This window comes from Papilio xuthus, unplaced genomic scaffold (genome assembly GCF_000836235.2).
Source record: "Papilio xuthus unplaced genomic scaffold, Pxut_1.1 DF827542.1, whole genome shotgun sequence".
NCBI classification, from domain to species: domain Eukaryota; kingdom Metazoa; phylum Arthropoda; class Insecta; order Lepidoptera; family Papilionidae; genus Papilio; species Papilio xuthus.
The window spans coordinates 762998-788936 of NW_013531107.1; the positions used below are offsets into that span (position 1 = coordinate 762998).

General features: G+C 33.0%; 1 protein-coding gene across 1 annotated transcript in view; it reads left to right on the forward strand.

Moving 5' to 3' along the window:
* Positions 1 to 25939, forward strand: part of Ca-alpha1T (Ca[2+]-channel protein alpha[[1]] subunit T) — an 81072-nt gene that overhangs the window by 52797 nt on the left and 2336 nt on the right. The window contains exons 4-35 of the mRNA XM_013314013.1: positions 6496 to 6607; positions 6733 to 6866; positions 6974 to 7071; positions 8569 to 8740; positions 10680 to 10956; positions 11051 to 11143; positions 11221 to 11453; positions 11631 to 11745; positions 12143 to 12250; positions 12555 to 12705; positions 13609 to 13805; positions 13879 to 14062; positions 14141 to 14351; positions 14435 to 14644; positions 15602 to 15719; positions 17296 to 17430; positions 18048 to 18203; positions 18501 to 18635; positions 18765 to 18935; positions 19042 to 19242; positions 19340 to 19635; positions 20373 to 20542; positions 20940 to 21109; positions 21366 to 21474; positions 22190 to 22341; positions 22592 to 22740; positions 23098 to 23290; positions 23977 to 24126; positions 24197 to 24358; positions 24607 to 24825; positions 25052 to 25244; positions 25322 to 25891. Coding sequence (XP_013169467.1) covers positions 6496 to 6607; positions 6733 to 6866; positions 6974 to 7071; positions 8569 to 8740; positions 10680 to 10956; positions 11051 to 11143; positions 11221 to 11453; positions 11631 to 11745; positions 12143 to 12250; positions 12555 to 12705; positions 13609 to 13805; positions 13879 to 14062; positions 14141 to 14351; positions 14435 to 14644; positions 15602 to 15719; positions 17296 to 17430; positions 18048 to 18203; positions 18501 to 18635; positions 18765 to 18935; positions 19042 to 19242; positions 19340 to 19635; positions 20373 to 20542; positions 20940 to 21109; positions 21366 to 21474; positions 22190 to 22341; positions 22592 to 22740; positions 23098 to 23290; positions 23977 to 24126; positions 24197 to 24358; positions 24607 to 24825; positions 25052 to 25244; positions 25322 to 25891 — 5744 coding nt within the window. The remainder of the gene's footprint in view (positions 1 to 6495; positions 6608 to 6732; positions 6867 to 6973; positions 7072 to 8568; positions 8741 to 10679; positions 10957 to 11050; positions 11144 to 11220; positions 11454 to 11630; positions 11746 to 12142; positions 12251 to 12554; positions 12706 to 13608; positions 13806 to 13878; positions 14063 to 14140; positions 14352 to 14434; positions 14645 to 15601; positions 15720 to 17295; positions 17431 to 18047; positions 18204 to 18500; positions 18636 to 18764; positions 18936 to 19041; positions 19243 to 19339; positions 19636 to 20372; positions 20543 to 20939; positions 21110 to 21365; positions 21475 to 22189; positions 22342 to 22591; positions 22741 to 23097; positions 23291 to 23976; positions 24127 to 24196; positions 24359 to 24606; positions 24826 to 25051; positions 25245 to 25321; positions 25892 to 25939) is intronic.

Sequence of the window (25939 nt, forward strand, 5' to 3'; positions counted from 1 at the left end):
ACTACATCAAATTTTTGGCCGATTGCAATAAACATTCCAGTGTGCGTGGGCGCGCACACATATGTAGATAACACTTGTACGTATAGTTTCCGCGCGTACCATTCTTAAAACCCGCAAAGACAATTCACGCTCCGCCCACTCACTTCACCCGCGATGGTCTGACCTAATTGTTGTTAACTTTATTTAAATTTCTTTCTACCCCACAGCGAAAATTATAAAAAAAAATTGTCGAGGAAAATTTTACATTACCAAATTTTTACTGGTTATGAAAAAATAACCCCGTGATTGATAAAATGAAAAAAAAAGTAGCCTGAGATTCGAACCGGTAAACTTACATATTACGGCAAACATACTAGAATACTGCGCCAAACTAGTATTATATATATTGTGACAAGGCAAAATTTGATATTAGTTGTTACGTATCTGTCATATTCGGCGTGACAAACTTTTATATTTAAGGGTTATGACAGGAGAAGAAAAATATTGGGTTGCCCAGTAAGTTCGTGCCGCTTTATAAGGAAAATTGAAACCCTGTTCTCTTAAATTTTTGGAAATGTTTTTAAATTATATTGGTACGACTCTATGCCTAAAACGTCTTTTATTATTGGATAAAATTTTAAAAATTAGTTTTTATCTCAACCAATGAAATGAAATTATTCACAATATAGAAATTTTTGTGACGTTTGATAATGGTGGAAATCCGAAAATGAATCCACTTCAGCTACAGTCTATTGTAAGCTTCATATCGAAAATCAGAACGAACTTTCCGGACAACCTATAATGTTAATACAAAGTGTCAAATGAATGTAACAGAAGTAGTTTATTCCAAATTGTATCACAAGTATATAGAGATAGAGTTCAATTTTGTCAAATGTACCGATATTTTTGCACACCTTGACTGCTTCGTTACTTATGACGCTGTGGCTGCTACGATATTTATGGGCACCTTGCATGTACCCATATATTTGACGCTGTGTATGTACCGATGTTTTTGAGCAAGGTGAATGTATCTATTATTTTGAAGACTTTTGTTGTACCGATATAATTGATTACTTTTGATGTACCTATATATTTGCATATCTTGTCTGTGACGATCTATATGACGCTGACTGTACATAATTTATACAAAAATGCCTATAAGAAAAACTGAAATGGTTTCGATAGACAGGCTTACAATCTTCATCGAAACTCTTATAATTTCTATGATTCAAAATATTACACAATTTGGCAATTCGCAAATAGACATAAGATAAGGTAATAGTTAGAAATTACCCATAGCTGTGTCCGTAAGATTTATCGTTCAAATAACCATTAGATATATCCGTTCTAAAAATGACTGTTTGGATACTATATGTCACTAGTTACTAATGTATACCACTACAGCAGATATCGAAAACAATTTACTTGTTTTGATAAGGTAGAGCCGCCGGTCTGCTGCAGTTGGAACACATCCAAATGGATTTGATCAACCAACACTTGTAGTCCGACATCATACCTTAAACCAATTCGTTTTTATCTACAGTTTTGTAGGAATTCAGTTAAGAAATTTGAGAATCAGTTGCACCTAAAATACATTAATGGTGAGATTATCTTTGCAGAACATTCTAGTTTATTTCTTTTATTCTAGCTTTCTCAGCTCTTAAATTCGCTATATATCAATCTGAACATTTAATATGTTAGTACGTCAAATTAGTTTGCTTAATTACAAAACTTCCTTTCAATAAAGAAACTTAGAAAGCTCGTGTAAGTCCCAGGGGAGTCGTTACGTCACGTGTGCGACGCATCCCGGGGTTAGGTTCATTAACAAATTAATTTAGTCTCACAATCACCTAGGGAATTCCTTGATAAAACTGGCTTCACATTTACTTGCATGACTTTCTTAAAAATTACTAGTAAAGAAAAAACTGACTTTAAACGCACCTTTGACTGTAAACCCATATTTCGCCGGACATCAGTTGGCAACAAAAGATTTTGGTACCGTTAATTATATTTATACCTATTGAAAACATTCAAAAGGAACCGTAAAATTTTAAAACATAACTTTTGTTTTTATTTTATTTCAACAACAGCCCAGACCCTAACAACTGGTCTACAATAATAAAAAGGACAAAAAGCAAAGAATGTCGTAAAAACTACAAGAGTTATTTACGTATAATTTAAATCTGAACGTTTGAACTTTGTTTATAGTAAATGCGTTTATCGCTAATGAATTACATTGTTATACTAATTAATTTAAAACAGGACACGCATGTTTCTTGAAGGTCTTAAATGTGTTTTTAAAAGCACGCATTCCAGAATTCTGTTACGATCAAGCATATTTTATTTTTTCTTAGTCATCAGTAAAGTAAGAAAACGATATCACTTAAAATCTCCGAGAATTCCCATTATTAATTATTTTTTTTTCTCTAAACGTTGACATAAAAGACGCTCGGAAACATTGAGAAATGAAATGTCGAGGGACCCTCTCTGGCTTGCTTATTGATTTTATAAATAGGAAAGATATAACAAAGACATTTCTTTTAAAATTACGTAGGAAAGAGATATTTTAATTACCGGTAAAACAAAATTTTTTTAATAAGCGTCAATCGTCTAATGATTAAGGGTACGGATTTACGATCACGAGTTCGGAGGTTCGAATCCCGCCATTCGACTATTGTCGTAAACCATATCCTAGCACAAGCCTAGAGCTTAGTTAGTTAGGCTCATATGTAGATTTATTTAGTGTCTTTTAGCATTCATAAATAATTTATGTCATTGTGTCCTAGTATGAAATCTAAAATAATAAAAAATTTAAAGTTATCATGCTTGCAAATAGGTACGTAAGAACTAAATTAGAACTTTAAGTGCATAAATAAATATATTATTCAATTTGCTTAGTTTTAACAACTCCGTAAAAAAATATTATCAACTGTTTTTTACAAGCTGTAAAACATTTAGAAGTGTAACGAACCCGATCACTGGAAATATTTATTTTACCGTAGATTACTTATACGTGTACATTATTCGTACAAAGAGACTGTTTTTCCTTTTTTATTTAAATTGTATTTTGCTGATCGAATTGAAACACTGCATCTTTTATTTAAAACTGCGATGCGAGTTCAAAGTGTACTTTAAAATAAGCCATCTGCATAATTTATATCGTTTGGTTCATCGTCAATAAGTGGAACTGAATAATACAAACGCTAATGTGGTCGATGTTATGCACGATATAGAAAAAATATTACTTATTTATTATATTTCAATACTATAATAGCTATCGCCCTCGACTCCGTCTAAGCAAGATTAAAAAAATGCTTAATAAGTAGCCTATGTATGCCAAATTTCATCGAGATACGTTCAGCCGTTCTGAAGATACCTTAAAAAACATCAATCCATCCATCTTAACATTCGCATTTATAATATTAGTAAGATTTTCAGATACCTTAAGCTTTTTGAGGTTTAACGAATGGGACTTTGCTTTTCTGATTTATTAAATTTATTTACGTATCCATCATCATCCTTTTCGGTCAGTAATACGTCACAAATGACGTCATCGGTCTGTAGTAAAATAGACATTAAAGGGAACAAAGAAACTTGTGAGTAGACGAGTCGAAGGATTTTTAGTGATCAAAGGGAAATTTATGCTTTATCGAAGTCGAGTTCAAATCGCATTAAAACTAACGTTTAATTGTAGCTATATATCAAGTCATGTAATATTTAAAGTCAAAGAAATTGCATGGAAATGTTCTCTTAAGTTTTACCAAAAATAGAAACAAATACAAACAGTTCGCAATACAGTTCATTTGGAAATCTGAGCTTGATTTATAGCAAATAGAAATATCCTTTATTTTTTAAAACCAATGTTCAATTTAGATCGTAAGGAAAACGTAAAAAAATTATTACACGGGTAACCTACATACAATTTTGATATTTGTATGTATAATAAAATCTTGATTAAAGAATTTATCATATTTATAAAAGTCTTGTACCATCATTGAAAATAATGGAATTGTAAAAAGCATCGGGGTGTTCAGTTTCATTTCTATCAGAACAAAATTAATTTAAAAACGCCAGTCTTTTGTGAAGAGCGAAATATTAAAGGAAAAAGCGATTCTATGATTTGAAATCACCGTTATCGCAAGCCTTCTCAAAGAAATAATTCTATTCGGCAGAAAATTACAAATGTTGTACAATTTATAAATGTTAAAAACATCGGTAAACAATTTAGGAATACTTTGAATCTATACATTTTTCGAAAGTATTAAATTATAATAGCAACACGGCAGTCACAATGCATTTATTTCGTTGTTACAATACTTATAATAAAGCTATTTACATAATAATTCTATCAAACACTAATCGTCACTACATCTCGCTGTTCACTACTGTTTAAGAATTATATTTTTCCTTTACTAAAAAGGCAAAGGTCTTTGTCGCCACTATGCCACCTCTTTAGTACAACGAAAACTCTATGTCGAAAGACATGGGGTGCATAATTAAATCTGGTTTAACTAATTGAGATACAGTTATTTTTTATTCAATTAAAAAAGCAAAAACTAAAAAAATTAAACGAATCACACATGCGAACGTAAAAAGATACAGAAATAAACATATTCATTCATCTCTTTGTTTCCGCAACGATTGCAATTATTTTAGAAAGCCGTTTCCATTTAACTTTTGATACAAAAGAACGGAACGGAAAATATTCTAATACAGATCTGATGCTCGCATACGTCTGTCCACTTTAATAATTCAAACAAGCCTTTGCAGTCTCTTCAAACAAAAGCTAAAACGTTGCTATCTTTAATACGATTCAAGGATCGCGACAAAATACATTGGAAACTCACAAGTAGATATAAGAACGTTCAACCTTATCCTTACTAATATTGTAAATGCGAATGTTTGGATGGATGGATGGATGTTTGAAGGTATCTCCAAAACGGCTGAACGGATATCGATGAAATTGGTTTAAATCTAGAACATAATCCGGAAGAACACATAGGCTACTAAATTTTTTTTTAACTCAGGGCGGACGGAGTCGCGGGCGATAGCTATTTTATTATAAGTTTAGTAGATGAAGACATAAGACATCTACATTACAATAGATTAAAAAAAGAAGGAGTTTTCTTAAGATTTTTATTTAATCACGTACCTTCTGATAAAGAAAAAGTTTGTCGGTAAAAATACGTATTCGGCTTTATTTTCTTGCTTCAAATTACGGGGTGTTACAAGGGTCGTAGGTGGGCGTGGGAATGGATTTTACGGATCATTAGACTAAATGGAAAGGAGGCTACACAAAAAAAGTTAAGGTTCAACCTTACATGAGAACCTAATTTTTGTCGTTAAAAGCGTTAAAAAGACCCAACTGACTGTGCCGTTATTTAAACTTTCTTATATTTCTTTTCATGTAATTTAGGTAATTTAATTTTAGGTATTTTATTTCCTTTTTTTTTTTTAAATATATTAATGAAATTATAATTTATTTCCTTTTATAAAATCAATAGTATTGTATCGCGTTTTGTTAGTCCAGAACTTTTACGATCATTTTATGGTGCGCCGGGCCACGACTAAAGTTGAAAGCTATTATTTTATTTAATTGCCCCCATCTTCTATGTCTCTGGTATTTTATTAACAACAAATGTTCCATTCTTTTTATATTAGTATAACAGTATTTTGAATACGGACAAGTCGTAACATTATTTTTACTAACGCATCGAATGAATTTTATTAAAGAGTTGCAAAGATTCATCATCGTATATATATCAAATATTGTTATTTGCTTGGGATTTTTTTCCAGGCGGGGTTCAGCTATTTGCAAGATAATTAAAGTAAAATAATAAATATTATATATGAAAAGCTAGCAATGGTCTTTGATTATTGCAAGTATTGAAAACAGACGGAACTTCTAATGCATAAAGTGTACAATATTGTTCCTGATTAGGGTCTCCAAAGAGTTTGCTCATTAATACAACAGCTGGTTATTAATAGCTCTGAATTATTTAGAAAACTACATCAAAACAACATTCTGCACGGTCATTGAATTTTGCAAATACAATTGGCCAATTCATTATAACTTCGCTGGCCATGTTTCAAGTAGTATTTTACTGTTCACTAAAATTCATAGCTAATTTTACTACACGTGTTTCAATTGCTGTATATGAAATTAAATCTGAAATTACGGTTGTTTTAGCATTCGTGGCTTCTGTTTCATCTTTTTGAAATCAATCATCTCTTTGGAAGCAGGATTTGTACTTCAATAGACCGCGGGGTTCCTAAAATTGCAACTGATGGATGCAAACTTGCATTGGATGGGTGTTTGATGATATCTATAATAGAACGGCTGAACGGATCTCGATTAAATTTGGCATACGTATAGAACATAGTCTGAAAGAACACATAGACTACACTATTTTTTTTTATATATCCACGCGGACGGAGTCGCGGGCGACAGGTATTTTAATATATTTACATATAGATCCTTGCCGTATTTGTAATTTTCCTTAATTCTCATAACACATGGTTCGAGCGAATATCAATGCTGGTGATCCTACTGAACTGCGTCACGCTGGGTATGTACCAGCCATGCGTCGACGACCAGTGCGTCACCAACAGATGCAAAATATTACAGGTAACAATGTCTTATAAAACCTTGGAATTTCTTTTTCGCCAGTACCAATCCATTTATTGATAATAAGTAACCAGATTTGTAAACAGATTTTTTTCTTAAAATATTTATTTTTTTATTTTTATCAGGTCTTCGACGATATTATATTTGCTTTCTTCACACTGGAAATGACAATTAAAATGGTCGCGATGGGGGTGTACGGTCATGGCACATACTTAGCCGATTCCTGGAACCGGCTCGATTTCTTTATAGTGATGGCGGGGTAAGTTTTTGTGGTTCTATTAAGATAGGATTTTAACTTAAAATTCCAGTTTTCGTATTACAATTTGAGTTTCCAATTACAACGGAATTTTTCTATGTTTTGTCCAGGGCTGTGGAATACACATTGAATGTGGAAAACATAAATTTTTCTGCCATAAGAACTATAAGAGTACTACGACCACTGAGAGCTATCAATCGGATACCGAGTAAGTATTAATCAATAGGAAAGTAAACAAATGAACGTTATAACACTTAAAACATTAAGTCAACCAACCCGCACTGAGCTTGCATAATTGACTATGGCCTAGTCAACCCTGACTCTAATGTCAGAGCGACCTATAGTAAACAGATGATAATGACTTAATACATAAATCATTGTACAGCAATGGAAGATGACTATTTTGTTCAAGTAATACAAAGCTTTAAAATACAATAAACCCTACAAAAATCTTAGTGCAGCACAAAAATCTGAATACAGCAATTTTTCTACATTATTACGTAAGCCGTTTGTCCTATGAGCATATTATAAAAGAATTTTCCGTTGAAATAGCTCATATAGCCGAGGTACTTTTAGAAATGAACCCGGAGCGTGGATTGAAGGCGGGCGGGGGCGAGATCGATCGGCGCAACAAGTACGCCGCGGCCTCTGACAAACACTCCGACCCTCAGACAGTATTACGACAAAATTGATTTGAGAGTTTGAATTTTAACTAAACCGAGCTTGAAATCCCAACCAAATTGAAATACGTAATCGTAGCGACAGATCGTTCGAGTTGTTACGTGCTTGTATACACCAGCATACGCTTTTTCCTACGGTTTGTTTATACATTTAAAATAAAACGAAATTTTGGTTTATATTTGTCGTCGAATTAATTGAAAGTCATTAGGAATAGGTAAAATGGATTACTATACATCGATCGTTATTTTTCATTAAAATAGTATTACAATAACATAAAAAACCTTTTTTTTTAATTGAGTAATGTTTGTAAATCTTGGTAAGCAATTTTGAGTCGAGCAAACCAATATTATGTCGTAAGATAAAGATCAAACTCCATGCAAACCAATTAGGGTTTTTAATATTTTTAACTTAAATATACAATTACACAAAAACTTTTCCTTTTGACTCGATGTAAACCACAATAAGTCAATCTTTACCAAATCATGCGCTCCTGCCATTCCGATATTAATTCCAGTATTCGAACAAAAGACAACCGCGCTGAAAATTCGTGAAAATCTCGACAGGGACATGTAAATAACACTGAAAATGCAACCTCCACAAATTAAATTGCTCCACGCTCTGTGGTTTGCGCATACATCTGTCGTAATTTGACCTCATGCAATTCATTACCTTTTTCTGTGTATTTTTACGACCTGCTACAGTACACAAAAAGATACGTTTTTGTGCTATATTTAGTTTATATGTATTTTAGTACAACCTTGAAAATTCTTTTTAATTTTACAACGATTCAAGGTTTCACCAAATGATTATCAATATAGTAAGAATTGAAACATAATACAAAACACAGTACCCAAAGTAGTTAAATCTTTTAAAAGAGGCTACAGTTTCAAACGCAACAACCAGTGTAAACAAAATAATTGAAATGCAGAACAACACTAATTTATCCAATAAGAAGAAAACAGTGTATTACTTAGATGTGTGAATGCAATGCAAAATAAAAATTAATTTCAATTTATGTTGACAGGTATGAGAATCTTGGTAATGTTACTGTTGGACACATTACCAATGCTAGGCAATGTGTTACTTCTCTGTTTCTTCGTCTTCTTCATATTCGGAATAGTCGGCGTTCAACTTTGGGCTGGAATACTGCGACAACGCTGCGAACTTGTCTTACCACCAAATGTACTACGACCAAAGTAAGTATTCATTTACTCTAATCATTACGCTCTGAAGATATATAAGTATATTAATGATAGTTTTGATAATGATTATGTGAGTGACGATACATTGAGGACTTTAATGACTACTATCATACCATATTGTATCATTAATTTGAGAGCTCGTCTTAGTAGCACGTCCCATTGCTGAAGTTGACTGCATGCAATATTTAACGCTTATATACTTCGAAAGAGCACGTTCACGGCTGCTCCGCATTATTTATCGCTCTACATTATTTATTTATTGTTACTAACATATACGCATGTTGGAATTTTAACTGTTCACATACTTTAATAACAAACACACTTAAATATTGCATACTGTCGATTACATAAGCAAACAAACACACACAAAAGAATAACAAAGAATATATTTTTGTAAACCGTCTTAATACTGTTTACTGTTTTTGAAATAATTTTAAAATATGAAGTAGTAAAAGTAGTTAAAAATTATACATTTTGTAGAATAGATAAAACAGCAATCATATTCAAATCGCAACAGAAAAATAAGAAAAATATCATGTTAAAAGTAACTGGCCATCATGGCCACCGTTGCATTTTAATAGTTTATTTTTTTAATGATAGATATTCAATTGTTTTCGTAGTGAATTAGGATCATGACATCCATCACCACATCGTCAATTTATGTTGCAGAGACCTGTCAGAATGGTACAGGGTGCGCGTCAGAGTGAACTCGTAAGGAACTGGGAATCTAAGTGTTTCTGTTAAGATATAAGATTTGTTGTCACGTGTATCTTCACACATCTGCCGTCCAGATGTGCTATATCTGCTTATCTTACACGAATTGGCAGTTTTACTGTAAAATTCTACGGCCGTGTTACCCGTATTAATATATATTGTAGTCCCTGTTTTATCAGAGAGAAGGAAAGGGATGACAATATATATTTAAATAGGTGACATAGAAGTGGAATTTTACGGTTACGTTTAACACAGAATTTATCGTTTATCTACCACAATCTCGTGGTTCTAGAACTGCCAGTTTGTACATAAATACTCAAAGCATTTGGTTAGCTCTATCGACCTTTAAAACACATACCTACATTTTATTTATATTGTTTTCTTTAACTACACAAGTTATAAATATAAATGTAACCACACGGAATTAAGTTTATAGATTATCTGTGAATCTTATAGTTCCACTTTAAATTCAATAGAAAGTACTTTTACCTTAAAGCTAACACAAAATTAAGACTCACAATCCCTGAATTTAGGATGATATTTTAACTTCTAGCATATCTTTCATAATACATATTTTCGATAGCATTCAGTCAATATCAACCAGTGCCAATAAATATCACAAGCTAACATTTACGATTTGATTACCAAATTTCAACATATATAAATATTTTGAACCTGAGACATGTGCTCAAAAATTACTAATATAGGCAAAAAGCCTGCCTCTTCCAATTAGTCGATAGTTTTCATTTCATCTTCCATGTCTAATATTTTAAAAATCTGCTTTAATCTGTGGTCACTAACTCGTTCTATACTTATTTATTCTATAGTTGTTAATTATCACACCAAAATCTAATTTAATCACTTTTATTATTTGCATGATTTACCATTGCATGTACTTCAATGGTTGCATGTTTTCCCCTCAAATAATTATATCCATTAAAGCTTAACGTCCGGCTTTGTAGAATATAATAAATTTAATTGTGGCCTGATCAGTTCTATACATAATTCATTTCATAACGATTCCATATATATAATCTGTAACAATTTTACTAATCCAATAACAATCTATAATAACATAAATACAAGTGATTGGTTCTACGATAATCTGTTCATTTCCAGTCTATAATCTAATTTAAATAAAAACAAATAAATCAGGCTACCTTTAAATTCAATAGACAATATATATAAAATTATCTTATAGAAACATTATTGTACACAGCATATCGTTTCACTACGAGTTCTCCAAAGAATTGGATTACATTTGTACGACTCCGGAGGACAACGGTATGCATCAATGCGGCAACTTCCCACCGTATCGATACGGGCCTCTCGTGTGCAACGAGACAGCAAAACCTTTCTCGTACAATAGACCGACGAATACGTCTTGCGTTGACTGGAATCAATATTACACGAATTGTACAGAAAGAGGATCTAATCCATTTCAAGGCACGATTTCATTCGACAACATTGGCTTAGCTTGGGTCGCCATTTTCTTGGTAAACCTCTTCAATTTAATTTTAAAAATACTTTAATTTTTATTATAAATGCAATTTGTGAACAATGTTATAATTTGCGTAATTATATTTTTAGGTAATATCATTGGAAGGATGGACAGACATTATGTACTATGTTCAAGATGCTCACAGTTTCTGGGATTGGATTTATTTTGTGCTATTAATTGTGGTAAAGTTTTTTGCTTTCAATCTTAAATTTAAACACTTATGAGAAATTTCGACTGCAATTTAGAATTCTTTTTCCAGATCGGATCATTCTTTATGATCAACTTATGCCTTGTCGTCATCGCAACACAATTCAGTGAAACTAAGAAACGTGAAATGGAAAGGATGAGAGCTGAAAGAGCTCGTTTTACATCATCATCTACATTGGCTTCGTCAACAAATAATAGTGAGCCTGCTACATGTTATGCAGAAATCGTCAAATATGTTGCACACTTATGGAGGAGATTTAAAAGGAGAATGGCGAAGAAAATCAGGTACATGAAAATAAATTAAATTATGTCCCATACGATTTCGCAGATATTTTTAGTCCAACACGTCTTATAATCATAACAACCATATAGAACTCGAACCGATTTTTAATCGATTTTATTAATTGTATCCTTTTATTGTACATCTCTGAATTAAAAGTTCGGACCAATTTGATTTTTTAGGGTCTACCGATACCAAAAAGCTCAGATACGATGGCGACAAAGTAGAGAAACACTTCAACTTCCAGCTAACAAGCCTAAACAACATCATCCTTGCTGTCCTAGAGCACATCCACAGGTATTTATAATTAAACATGATGTTTTTATTAGAAGTACATAATTATAACAGTTATAGATTCCAGCAATAACAATGCCTACGGTGGCGGTGGTCCCTTCGCTATTTCAGCAAATTAAGTTGGCCGCTTGCTCGCTTTCCACCTAATTATTAAAACAAAACCTTAACTATGTAATTTGATAAACATGCTTTGTTTGAATAAGCAACGATGTTTTAAATTAGAATAACAATTCTTTTGACTTGTTGGATTTACGTTACAAATTTTCAACTGTGTATAAGAGTGTAATTAGAATGAAATGCGTTTGCTCAACTGTGAACAAAAGGGTAATTATAATGAAATGCGTTTCCTCAACTGTGTACAAGAGGGTAATTATAAGGAAGGTTATTATTGGTGTCGTAGGGGAACGGGAGCAAGGCAGGGGCGGGGATAGGGCCGGAGGAAGGGGAAGAGCCGTTGAGTCGACCCAGCCTGTTGCGTGTACCCTCGCTCTCCGCCGCAGATCTCGAGGTAATTTCATTTGCTCAAACATATTCTTACTTTCATATTTTTCTTTGAAAATCTCGTTCGCTTACAAAAGTTTAATTTTGAATTTTATTGGAAAAGCACGAAATTACATTTCAAATTTGAATTAATCATGAAGATTAATATCTTTAAATTCAGTTTAAACCTTAGCTTAGAAAGTTGTACAATTTGAGTAAATCCGTTATTTATAAAACTTATCCCTATAAAAACGTCTGCCCAAAATTTTTTATTGTCATACTCCGCATTTACCTCCTTTTGCAATAAAAAAATTTATTCTAATATTTTTTAGAATGCTTCAAACTTATCGCTTCTCTCGCCGCCGTCGCTGGCGAGACGACGTTCATCGGTTATGTTCAGCGATACGGTGTTGTTACACACGCCCACAACACCGACGGCGCATCCACACAATGTGTGCTCTTCCGAGAAAATGACGCAAACAGGTATTACTAGATTCTAGATTTGTTCAATGATAGTAAAGCTCTATCTCCACATATTACGCGGAGATGATAATCACAAAAACCAATAAGTTATGAGATTGAATTTCGATGACTACAATGAAGAGACCAATGAAAGTATGAATGGATTGTGTGAAATAAAATATGCATAAGACAGAGTGGATTCAGATATGACGGCTGATATACTGTGCTGACCTTCTGCAGGTACAGGTTAATGATGAATAGGAAAGTTCTATGAAAAATGTATGTGTTGATGATTATGAGTAAAGCCAAGCCAGTAAAGTAAAGAAAATTGTAGTTTATCGTGCTATTATTAAATTTTCGGATATTAATTTTAATCTCCGATTTTTTGTTGTTCGTCAGTATTCTTTCAAAGAACTATCTATCAGGTTTGGTTCTTTAAGCATTGAAATTTTAATTTTGAAGGTATTGAAATAATCCCAAATATTAAGTAGAATAGGTCAACGGTAATAAGATTTTAAATATAAAATATATCATTAATAACAAAATATTTATAGATTCATTGTGCCAACGTGACTGGCTTAAGAGTCAAAGCGGTGAGTCTAGAGATGTGTTAGATCTAGACGAACTATTAGCCGGGCATGTGTCTCTTATCCCTTCTACATTTCAGATGTATATCTAGATCAAAAATTAAGTCTAGGACTTAATTTTCGATTGGTTTTGTTTAGGAATTTTAGTGAATAAATCCTATGCTTGTATTATTTAAATATTTTTTTTTTCAATAAGCCTGGAAAGTGTTAGTACGATTGTTTATATCGGTTGTTTGATTGACACGATTTAGGTTAATGGAATACTTTCTGGGTTGAATTTTTAACGCAAATCCCATTAGCAGCACGCATTGTAGTGAAATTTAATTTGACAACGTAGAGTTCGACATGCCCGCAAGTGAAACAGCGGACGATCGTGCAGCCGCAGGTGGAACTATGTCATGCCAAGAACTGCTCGCACTATCAGGAGCACTGTCAGCAGCACTACCTACTGGCCAAGTCGCATTAGACTCATTCTTCGAAGAACTAACTAAGGGTATAAGCAAAAGAGCTGGTGATGAAAAATCTGACACCAAGGTGAGCAAAAAATACGCTAATCTACAAATTTTATCATAAACCAGTGAACAAAATGATAAAACAATATTTTCAGATTGTCGAAATAGAAGATTTTTCGTGTTGTGCTGATTTAATAGCAGCGGAAGCGGCGGCAAAGGAAACGAGAAAAAGTCGCGTCTGCAATGTGTGCACAACATTCTGGAAAAGAATATCAAAATTTCTTTTGTTATTGAGGAAACATATTAAAACTATTGTCAACCATAAATACTTTCAGCAAGGTTTCTTTCAACTTTGAAACTCGTTTTGTTTTTTTTTTAATGTGTGGCTTAAAAATAATATCGTACATATAATTTTAGGGATACTTTTGGCAATTCTTATCAACACGCTATCGATGGGCATTGAGTATCATAATCAACCAGAAGAGCTGACAGTGATTGTTGAAATTAGCAATGTTGTATTTTCTGCTATATTTGCTATTGAAATGGTACTTAAAATTATTGCCGAAGGTCCATTCAAATACATTTCTAATGGATTTAATGTGTTTGATGGTATTATTGTAATACTGAGGTAAGCTTCTGATGCTGTACAATTTTGAACAAAAGAACATTGAAAATTAATATAATTAATCTAAATTAATTTTTCTTTGGCAGTGCATTTGAACTGGCACATAGTTTTGGAAATGATAAAGACATGGCTGGGAGTTCTGGTCTATCAGTACTGCGTACATTTAGGCTTTTACGTATTCTTAAACTTGTAAGATTCATGCCGAACCTTCGACGTCAGCTGTTTGTTATGTTAAGGACAATGGACAACGTTGCGGTCTTTTTCTCCTTGCTCGTTCTTTTCATATTTATATTCAGGTAATTGTTTTATTTTTTTATTTCCTAGGAATAATATGACAAGTGTATATTTATTGAATTTATATCGACATATATTAAAATTACAATTATTTAAAGGAATCATTTAAGGAATATAAATTTGATTTAAAGCTACCTATAAAATGCATGATAATAAAAATAAATAAATAACAGGGTTCATTTAACAGTTTCTGATTTTATTTTCCTGACAAGTTTTCTAAAAACTTTTCTACTATTCTTCTTTTTTTTTGTTTCTTCTGACAACTATTGTAATTATTGAGTTCACAGTTTTTTAATCGTGAAAAAATATAAAAGGTTTTCGTACAGAAATTTAAGAGGATTAATAATTTCGGCAGGACGTTTACCGTAATGTGCAAGTCAACTTATAGATATTTTTAACTTAAGTCATTGCTTTCACTTTCTTGCTCTATTGCAGTGAAGTTTTAATTAAATCTTCAACTGTAGCTGTCGCGTAGTACTTGTATTTTTAAGCAAATACTTTAGAACTGTTCAATTGAACTTTTACTTTCCTATAGAAAAGAAGATTAGATTCAACTCTTCGAATTTGTTAACTCTAATAGTTTCTTATTAACTATCACTCTTGTACCCCTGATCCGTGCACTGTATAACTGTGAGTGATTTACCCTGTTTTCTTTTCTATCTTTCCTAACTTTACGATCATTTCTGTCTGTGACATTTTACCCACTACACACTACCACTATCCACACTATTTACAATTTTTCTCTTCTCTTATCAACTTTTGGTTATCTAGTACCTATCACGCTTTTGTGCTTCTTCTTCACCTCTATTTATTTCTACCTGCACATTTTCACTTTCCATTTTAGACCTTACACTCTTAGTATTTTTGTACAATTTATTATTTCGTCCCTTATAATACATTTGGAGAGGACTGTTGAAAACGTATTATTATCTAATCGTATATTGCGTGATAACGTTCAGCATCCTCGGTATGAACCTCTTCGGGTGCAAATTCTGCGAGAAAGACGAAGAGGGTGAACAAGAGTGCGACAGAAAAAACTTTGATACGCTCTTGTGGGCCTTTGTCACGGTGTTTCAGGTATTCAATATTTTAAATATAAAAAAAAACCTAACAGACAACCCAAAAAACAGACTGAACTTGCTACATATTACTTAACGCTTTTACCTTTGCGTCCGTCCGCAGTCAACACTCAAGCACAAATCGACAATCCCTATAATAGATGATTGTTCGTACGGCGGCTAATTAACTAACCACGCGAGTACACAAACGACGTTCCACTTTGCTGCAAGAGATACTTTGTGTACATTGTTACTGGTACAACGTTTGTAACTTGAAGGCAATATCTTGCAGCATTGTGCTTTGTCAAACAGGCGTTCAGTCGCATAACAGCTACCCTAGAACCCGTGTAGTAAATAAATCTAGATCCATCTGTAACAAATTGCTCCAGAATCATCTAGTGTAATAATCACTGTATGTTGTGCCGTAAAATATTCCTATCAGAAGTTGACAAAAGCACATTGTTAAGTAAGTGAGCTTGGTTGAATTGTAGGTTAGCTTGAGGTCGATAAGAGCTGAATCGCGGAGTTAATACCTTGTCTTCGATCCTTTTAATCCCACTATTACAGCTGTACTCGGTCAAACAATTTTCACTCTTTGCATGCTGCTACTAATATATAGATTCTATTTAATTTATTTATAAGGAAAAAGTGAAGTGTTCTTTTAAATATAAATTATATAATTTATTTATCTTTAATTCTTAACTAAAGTTCACTTCATTTTATAAGTCCTGCATTATTTTTTTCTTTTTAACACATCTAAATATTTTTTTTTCTCTTTTCTCTAACTTCAAATATTTGTCTGACGTTTACTGGTCTATTTCTTCCTTTCATTTCTTTGTATCTGTGTAATAACTAATTACTACTATCGCACAATCAACAAGGTACTTGTATATATTTTTGGAAATTACATTAATTTCAATAAAAATTTCTGGTACGAACTGAATGGAAGTTTTCAATTATTTTTTTGCACTTTTCTTTTGCCTACTTTATTCTCTTCTAAATTTATTATTTGCATTTCACTGTTATGAAATAATAAAATTTATAAACTATGATTGTTGTTTTAATTATAGTGGAAAAATGCATTAAATAACAGAATAATTATATAAAACTATAAAATAATTTAAATAATATTACATAATTAACAAATCCGTTGGTGGTAGCGTACCGGCGGCGATAACACTGCTTAACTAATTTAGCTTTTAAACGTTAGATTTCACGAACAAAGGAACAATTCAACAATTTATAAGTCGTCTAGTTTTACGGTTTGAGAATTCACGCACTTTTGGTCTGCGAATGCTTCACATTTTGAAGCACTCATATCATATACTTCAAGTTTTATATTTTGAATGACTAATTGTTTGAAATTCACATTTTATCTCACTAAACCGTTCATTATTATCTGCGTAACATAAGTCATATTTAGTGTAGTGATACATGGGATGGACTCCCTACCGCAGTGTTAACGTCGACTGCGTGACAAACATGGCGTGGTCGTTTCGGTCGCGACGTATGCGCATAGCAGTTTGTTTTGTTTTCATTATTTCATCGGACCCGCGCCGTGCAGTATACTCGGCATGTATCTATTCGGTGGTAAGTTTTGCAAGTACATCGAAGACAATGGCACCGAGCGCGATTGCACTTGCCCCGAGATCATTTCGCATCACCCCAAATGTGAATGCGACAGAAAACACTTTAATAACATCCTGTGGGCGACAGTCACCGTGTTCCAGGTGAGTTCCAACATAAATGTTAGACGAGGTACCAAGAGTCGGTTAATTTGCAATCCCTCCGATTGTGCTTCTAGATGACTCCGTGTTTCTCGTGTTAGTTAAGTATTAATAAATTTAAGTACTTTAATTGTATTAATTGTAAAGTTTGAAGTAATGATAACGTTTGTATATACTAGTAACTGTCGAGAAGCATCGGCCGAAATGTATTTATTTTGTATTTTGAACGAATCGAGCGTCCTGTAGTTTGTGCATCTTGCCTGTTTAGCGAATAGTTGTAGAAAAATGCTGGACCCTTTCTGCTTGTGTACTCCAAGTCGCCGTCTGTGTTCTTTTTCATTACAGTGTATGTTTTTCTTACACTATACCATATTTACACGACACTTACTAACACTAACATTATTGCAATCACGATTTTTTTTTCTTTCTTTACAACAGTAAAAACTTAACACCTACCATTTCAACGAACAACACAGCACAGATTATAAACACGAAGATATTTGATAGCACACCCTGCTTATTTTGATAAATTAAGAAAGTGATAAATTATTTAAAGTGAATGTTGTGGTAGTAACGTGTAGTGGAGAGATGAAATGCTTACATATAAAATGGTTTCTCAGGTCCTGACACAAGAAGATTGGAATGTTGTATTATTCAACGGCATGGAAAAGACAAGTCACTGGGCGGCGTTGTATTTTGTTGCTTTAATGACGTTTGGGAATTATGTTCTATTTAACTTGCTTGTAGCCATTTTAGTCGAAGGTTTTAGTTCCGAAGTAAGTAAAATCAAACAAAATATAACAATTATTGTGTCAAAAATTATTCAAATTAATAAAAAAATACGTTCAAGTTAATGCAATAATACAATTAAGTGTCTTTCAAAATAAAATAAATTCTTAAAAGATATATTTACTTATTAGTTTCTCCTATCTAAAAAGAAAAAAATTAGAAATAAATTAATCAAATCAATTAAAATATGGCTTAAAAAAAGATAGTTAATTATCTTATAAATAAATTATATTTAAATTCAACTTTTTAAAGCGTTTTAACAAAAACAATTGTAAACATTTTAGCGCAACGAAAGAAGGGAGCGTGAGCAACGAGAATTAGCGAAGTCAAAATTGTCTAGCGAATGTTTTTCAGACCACAACGAAATACAATATGACGATTCTAATTCAGGCTCTCATTCTAGCGACAGTTTTTCCCAGGTGAAAACGTAGTGACAAAATTAGTTTCTTTTCCACTTATTTTCCATATTATCTTTGTTTTAAATTATTAAAGTGTGATTTTGCTATCCATTTACCTTCTTATATTAATATCATTAATGTATTTTTAAGAATGAAATAAAAAACTTTTGGCGCTCCGCTGATGACGTTAGAAAGGCAAAAGACGATGTGAATGGTCACAAAGAGAAGGCAATGAAGTCGAAACGTAAAACCAGATCATCAACACACCATCCCACATTGTGCAAAGATTGCGCACAGTCAAATAAATGCAATTTGCAGAAGGTAAATTGATGCTTTAAAAAATGTTACTACAATATGCTTCAAGCCATTGGTTCTGTATTCTTTTAGCAAAGTGAATAGCCCATAGTTAATACAGTTGAATTTCTAGGAATCAAAAATGCTAGCGAACAATACAGCTACATCAGAGAATACTACAGTAGTACCTATGATAACGCATACGGCGGCTACACCACAAGATTCACCATCAACAACATTGGAGCCTGGAGCTTCTTTTCGGGATTTTAACATGGTTCTAAGCTTGGAGAGATCGTCTATGGTATCAAGTCTAGATTCTATTGACCGAACATCGGTAAGTACAAGATCCCATGATATATATATTTAAGATCTTCCATGCAATTCTTGATTCGATGGGCCAAAGGAAAGTTTAAGTTAAATGTTTGTTACAGTGCACAAGTATACCAGGGTTACTTAAACCACCAAATAGTTATACGCTAACATTACATTCAGCGGCAGCTCAACTTGGGGCTGAGAAAGCTCGACTACCGCCAATGTCCCTAGCACCACCGCCTTTAACATTAGGTCCTCCACCCACGAGGTCAACGACCCCGGGAGCAACAACTCCAACAACGCCTAGGTCGATGCCATCACCAATATTACCAGAAAAAAATCTACAAGTGACTATAGCTAAAGAAGACAATTGTCTAAATGTTAGCGATAAATCTAGTCTACTCAGCTCACAAAAGTAAGTTAAAATTCTTATGACTACTTGATACGAAAAATCCTACCCTAAGTTTATGTTCAACTGATCATGGATCTGTCCTGTATATTTATAGCATAGATGTGTAATTATTACTTTATCCGTTTGTAACTCCGTTTCTAACTTGGCTATATTCATTAAGCAATATTGAGATTCATCCGGGCGAACGCTGAAAACGAGCGGCTATTAATATTAATGTATTTACTTTGGTGAGAATAAACTCATCATTGATAAAGATTACCTATAAAGTAAAATATTCTCTAAAAAAATCGAATCGATTAAAACGGCCGTGTTACTTGACATATAGAACGGACATTTATAATATTTTCCCTACAATCATTAACATTCGCAACGTAAATTTTTGTAGCAAACAATTACAATATATAGATTGTTCCCTGAAGTAACACTCTAGTGCAGGCATCGCGAACTAATGGCACATGTGATATGATCCCAATAACCATAAAATCAATATTATTTGATAGCGCTTATTTGACCTTATTACATGTTTCTTTAGAAAAAGGCACATAAATTCGCCATCTCTGGTCTAGTCTCACACGTAACTTATCTTCTTCAGTCATCAGATTCTATTCACCATCATCTCCAATGCAATGCGTACCTCACGGAAGGTCAGCAGTGTTTAGTCCTTCAGATTGATCTATCTTCCAACATTTTAGAATTAATTTTTGTTAAAATGAAAATTAATATAATTAAATATCTTACAGGAGTGTAGCCGTGACTACACCAACAGCAAATGGTGACGATAAATGTCGTGTTCAAAGAGGTTACAGCTGGCGCCTATCTAGACCCAGTCTGCGGCGCAAAAAACAAAGAACTGGCTCAGATTCTGATGCCGTTATACTTAACAATGGTCGAGATCACACAACTTGTAATGGTAATTAAAAAAAAAACACCTACTCCTAATATAAAATCAGAAAAAAAAGAAATCGGAATGTGTTGACATTATTTTTTTAAATGGCCAGTGCTTCTAAAGCCATTTTTTTTATTTATATAAGTAAGGTAACGGAGTGAAGGTTTCACGTTGTTAAGTTTTGTTCTCGATAATATTCTGTTGAGCGAATGTTAAGTTTGACATTTACGGTTAACCGCTTCATTGAATTGTAAATTACAAACCTTAAATCAAAGGGTATCATTGAAATTGTTGGGATTCAATAATGAAGGAAATCTATGGATATTTTAACATGTTATATGGTGTTTTTTATTTCATATTAATTCAAATTAGTTGCAATAGAATATTTATATAAATATCTATGAATAATTTATGTCCTTAGGTTCTAGTTTACGCAAGAATGAGATTCTACTCTCATCTTCGATGGTTATCAAGAACGACACGCAATCGGAGCTGCCGAACAATCGCAACAAATCACAACTGCCCGCTTCAAGAGTCCTAGCCCAGCCTACCAGGAGAGTCTCAGCCCATACTACACCCTTACTACCTGATGTAAGACTTACTGCCACATTAAAAACTTATATAGCCGCAGAATCCCTTATTATACATTAAGTTTGATAAACCTAAGGGACAGTTTGATGATTAAACTGTCAATGCGATAAGAGACAAAAAACATCGAACAAGCTATTTCTTTGATATCGTCGTTGACGATGAAATACATTCTTAAAAGTAATTTGAACAACATCAAATTAATGATGCAATTAAAAATTAATCGAATGTTAAATTCAAATTGTTAAATTTTTAATAGGTTTCATGGAAAGCACCAGAAGCAGGATTTTCCTCAGACTCCACTGTAAGAATGGAAGCGGTTAAACCAACGCCACACAGACTTTCCCTCACTAACGACTATTTGACAGGTAAATAATAAACGTACAATATTAGTGTTGCGACATATCTACAGAAAATACGGCACCGTAACCAAAAGCTAAAAGTACGTAGCGTACGGCGTAGCACCAAACCTTTCGTTATGCGACTAACCGTGGGCTTCTGAGACTAACAAACCCGTTTAAACTTATTGTTAGCTTTGTTTTGTCAAAGATGCAGCACTGACCATATTATGTTTTGCACAGAGGTTTTTGTCTCAGAAACCGACGGTAAGTAGCTACGACCCCTAAGCTAAGCGCTACGGCCCTTTATTACAACTGTTTGCAGCGTTTGATATGAATAAATAAATAACTAATCCTAATACTTACATTATCGCACAGCATAATTTCTTTCAGCGCCTTTTTCCTCATGTTCACCCACCATGTTTGTAGAATTCCAATATCACGAAATATGAGATATGCACTATCACAAATTATACCTAACGAGTCAATTTCACACCATAAACAACACGACTAAAACATAGGGCACACGAAAATACAGATTTAACATTATATTAGTGATTTGCACAAACTATTATTTCATTTATATCTACAATGTTGGTACCGGTTATTAATAATTTTATAAAAACTTGCATTAAACTTATTTATATAGTCTATGGAAGAAAAAGTTACTTTTCACATTTAAATTATTATTATTAACATATTAACTAAAGTAAACTAAATTTATGGTTTTCATTTTAAATTTTAGTAACAACCGTATCTGAAGTCAAATCAAGTAATTTGACATCACCGCCTCCACAACTACCTGTACCGACAAAGCCAACTCGAAATGAAAGTGCTGTTTTACCGACACGACCCAACAACCAACCACTGCCATTAATTAAACAAATAAATGAAGAGGTAAGCCTCAATTCAAATTAAATAGTCGAAGACGAAATTAATCAATACTTGATTAATTGTGAGTCAATTGAATGTCTGTATCAATTTTAATTTACGTCAAAGTTCATTTAGAAAATAAAACCTTTATTTCTTTTTTAATATGTAAACGAATACTTTTAGTACATAAAGTGTTCGTATTTTGATGACATATTTTATTTAACAATTAGAATTAATCTCATATTTTGAAGTACAATAATATATGTCCTTTTAGGTTACCATAGCTAACAACATGTGCTTATTTTCGGCACGATTCAATAGACATCAATACAGATTTAAGGATCTTTTTCGATTTATGGAACCAACAGGATGTCTAAAGGAAAAAGAAGATTATTCACTCTATATATTTCCGCCCGATAACAAGTAAGAATTTCTGATTTATTTTCCAACTATAACAAATAAAAAGTCAGTGAAATGACTACCTCCCAGTAATGGAAAATTGGTCGTATTTTTCTTTTATTATCAAGTTACTAGATTTATTTATTACGTTGTTTGGAAAAGTTGTACAGTTCTTTGTGTTTATTTTTAACTTAATTATTTGTATTGAATTACTAGTTAATTATTTAATGAAGCACACGGAGCAGCTATGTGGTTAATATAAGTGACCCTAAGGGTAGATTTAGTATGAGGACACCAAGCGCTGATTTAAATAAGTAAAACAACATTGAGTGCGGGATTTATGTCTGCTTTATAATATAATTAAACCATTTTTGCTCATAGTATTAGGAAATTTTGCACATGGATGGTAACAAGGAGTTGGTTCGATAACATCGTACTGCTGTTTATCGCGCTCAATTGTATAACACTGGCAATGGAACGACCAAACATCCCTCCCGACTCTAAAGAAAGAGCATTTCTCTCGAGTGCTAACTACGTATTTACTGGCGTCTTCGCTGTTGAAATGCTCATAAAGGTAAACAATGATCATTTTGAATTTAATAGACCACAACTATATACAACCCATCCCTACGTTTAGACTGAAATTAAAATGAAAGTTTACACTGTTAGGAAGAAAATCTGACACAGTATCGGTGTACTGGCGCAACTAGTCTTACTTTAATGTCGACGTTTATGTCCCCTCACTAATCATTCTGACACTTGACTTGGTAACGAAAGCGTGCCGTTCGCGCCAAATGATTCTAACTAATAGTGTCTAAAAACACATAGTTTTAGACATTATTAGTTAGGATAATTTGGAGCGAAAGGCGCAATTCGTTTTCAAGTCAAGTGTCAGATCGATTAGTGAGGGGACGTACGCGTAGATATTTTAATAGGTCTAGTGTTGCGCCGATATACCGGCACAGTATTGGTTTTTCCTCCTAACAGTTGCAATATTGATGATCAAAGCTATAGATAGAGAGTGTGCTATAAAATATCTTTTTTTTTGTCAAACTTTTCGTAAGAATATTATTAGTCACGTGTTGATATAATTACTATAGTGTATGGCATTAACACTTTTTTCATATTAAAGAATTTTATTTAATACAGCTTGATTAAATAAAATTAGTTAAAAACCGTTGATCATTCATTAGGTAATTTGTAGACGTGAATATTAGTATTATAGAATGAAATATTCGTAGACAATTGTTCAATTTGTAGGTCGTGGCGTCTGGAATGTTCTACGGACCCGAAGCATATTTCACTTCCGGTTGGAATATCATGGACGGTTCTCTTGTCATAATATCAATAATAGATTTATTGATGTCTCTCGTATCGGAATCGAGTCCTCGAATATTCGGAATACTAAGAGTAAGTTTTGATACACATTGCTTTAATACAAATATTTGTTTCATGTTCATAAATTTTAAATTATTTGTAGGTGTTTCGATTGTTAAGATCTTTGAGGCCTTTAAGAGTAATTAATAGGGCACCAGGTCTGAAGTTAGTCGTTCAAACATTATTATCTTCATTGAGACCTATTGGAAATATAGTTCTGATATGTTGTACATTTTTCATCATATTTGGCATTTTGGGAGTACAGGTGAGGAAAATTTAATATACACACAGCTTTGTGTAAATTTAATTCATCAGCTTACTTAGTTTTTTAACCGTGAGTTTCTGAGACTGAAATCCACGTTTAAAATATATTGTTATCTCGGTGTATGTCAAAGATAATAATAAAGATAATATGTTTTAAACAGAGATTTTGGTTCCAGAAACCCAAGGTAAATTATATAGCTCTTTACGAAGTCTTTTGACTTTTTAAAATTTATTTATTTTCGTTTTCAGTTATTTAAAGGCGCATTCTTCTACTGCGAAGGTGCTAATATTAAAAATGTTAAAAATAAGTCAGATTGTCTAGCTATTGAAGGAAACGTGTGGGTGAATCGAAAGTACAATTTCGATGATTTAGGCAAAGCCCTAATGTCTTTGTTCGTGCTCAGCTCTAGAGACGGCTGGGTAAACATAATGTATACAGGATTAGACGCAGTTGGAGTCGATCAACAGGTAGACTTTAGGAAAATGTATTTGTTACTCCTCCCAATTTAATGTTTTTAAGTAGACTTTGGAAGCAGTGTCATCATCATCTGAGGCGCTATAGCAGGTGGGCTTGGGCCTGATCAAGTAAATTTCTCTACACCAGTCTACTTTTGGCTTTTTCCGTCCAACTTTTAACTTTGAAAACAGTGTACTGCAACTTTTTTATTTTTAAACTTTTTTTATATTTTTACAGCCCATTGTCAATTACTCAGAGTGGCGTTTACTATATTTCATTGCATTTATATTACTAGTTGGATTCTTTGTGTTAAACATGTTTGTGGGAGTGGTTGTTGAGAATTTCCACCGATGTCGAGAAGAACAAGAGAAAGAAGAAAGAGTTAGAAGAGCTGCTAAGAGAGCTCTGCAAATGGAAAAGAAAAGACGAAGTAAGAATTCTTACGTTCAATTTTAATATACAATTATTTGAATTAATATTTTTATCGTACTTTTATCGTTCTTACAGAAATGCATCAAAGACCTTACTACGCGGACTATGGTCAGACTAGACTCTTTGTGCATAATGTCGTAACATCAAAATATTTTGACCTCGCCATAGCAGGCGTTATCGGTCTAAACGTAGTCACCATGGCTATAGAATACTACAGAATGCCCCCGGCTCTAGAATATGCGTTAAAAATTTTCAATTATTTCTTTACCGCTGTTTTCATACTTGAAGCAGCAATGAAACTAGTAGCATTGGGCATAAAAATTTATCTAAAAGACAAATGGAATCAACTCGATGTGATTATAGTAATCCTTTCTATAGTTGGAATAGTTTTAGAAGAACTAGAAACCAATATAATACCAATAAATCCTACAATAATGAGAGTAATGAGAGTGTTACGAATAGCGAGGGTACTAAAACTACTTAAAATGGCGAAAGGTATAAGGGCTTTATTGGATACGGTAATGCAAGCTCTACCTCAAGTTGGCAATCTAGGTCTCCTCTTTTTCTTATTATTTTTCATATTCGCCGCATTAGGAGTGGAATTATTTGGTCGACTAGAATGTTCTGATGATATTCCATGTCAAGGTAATAAAGAAAAATCTTCTCATCATTTATTACGAGAAGTACAATTCT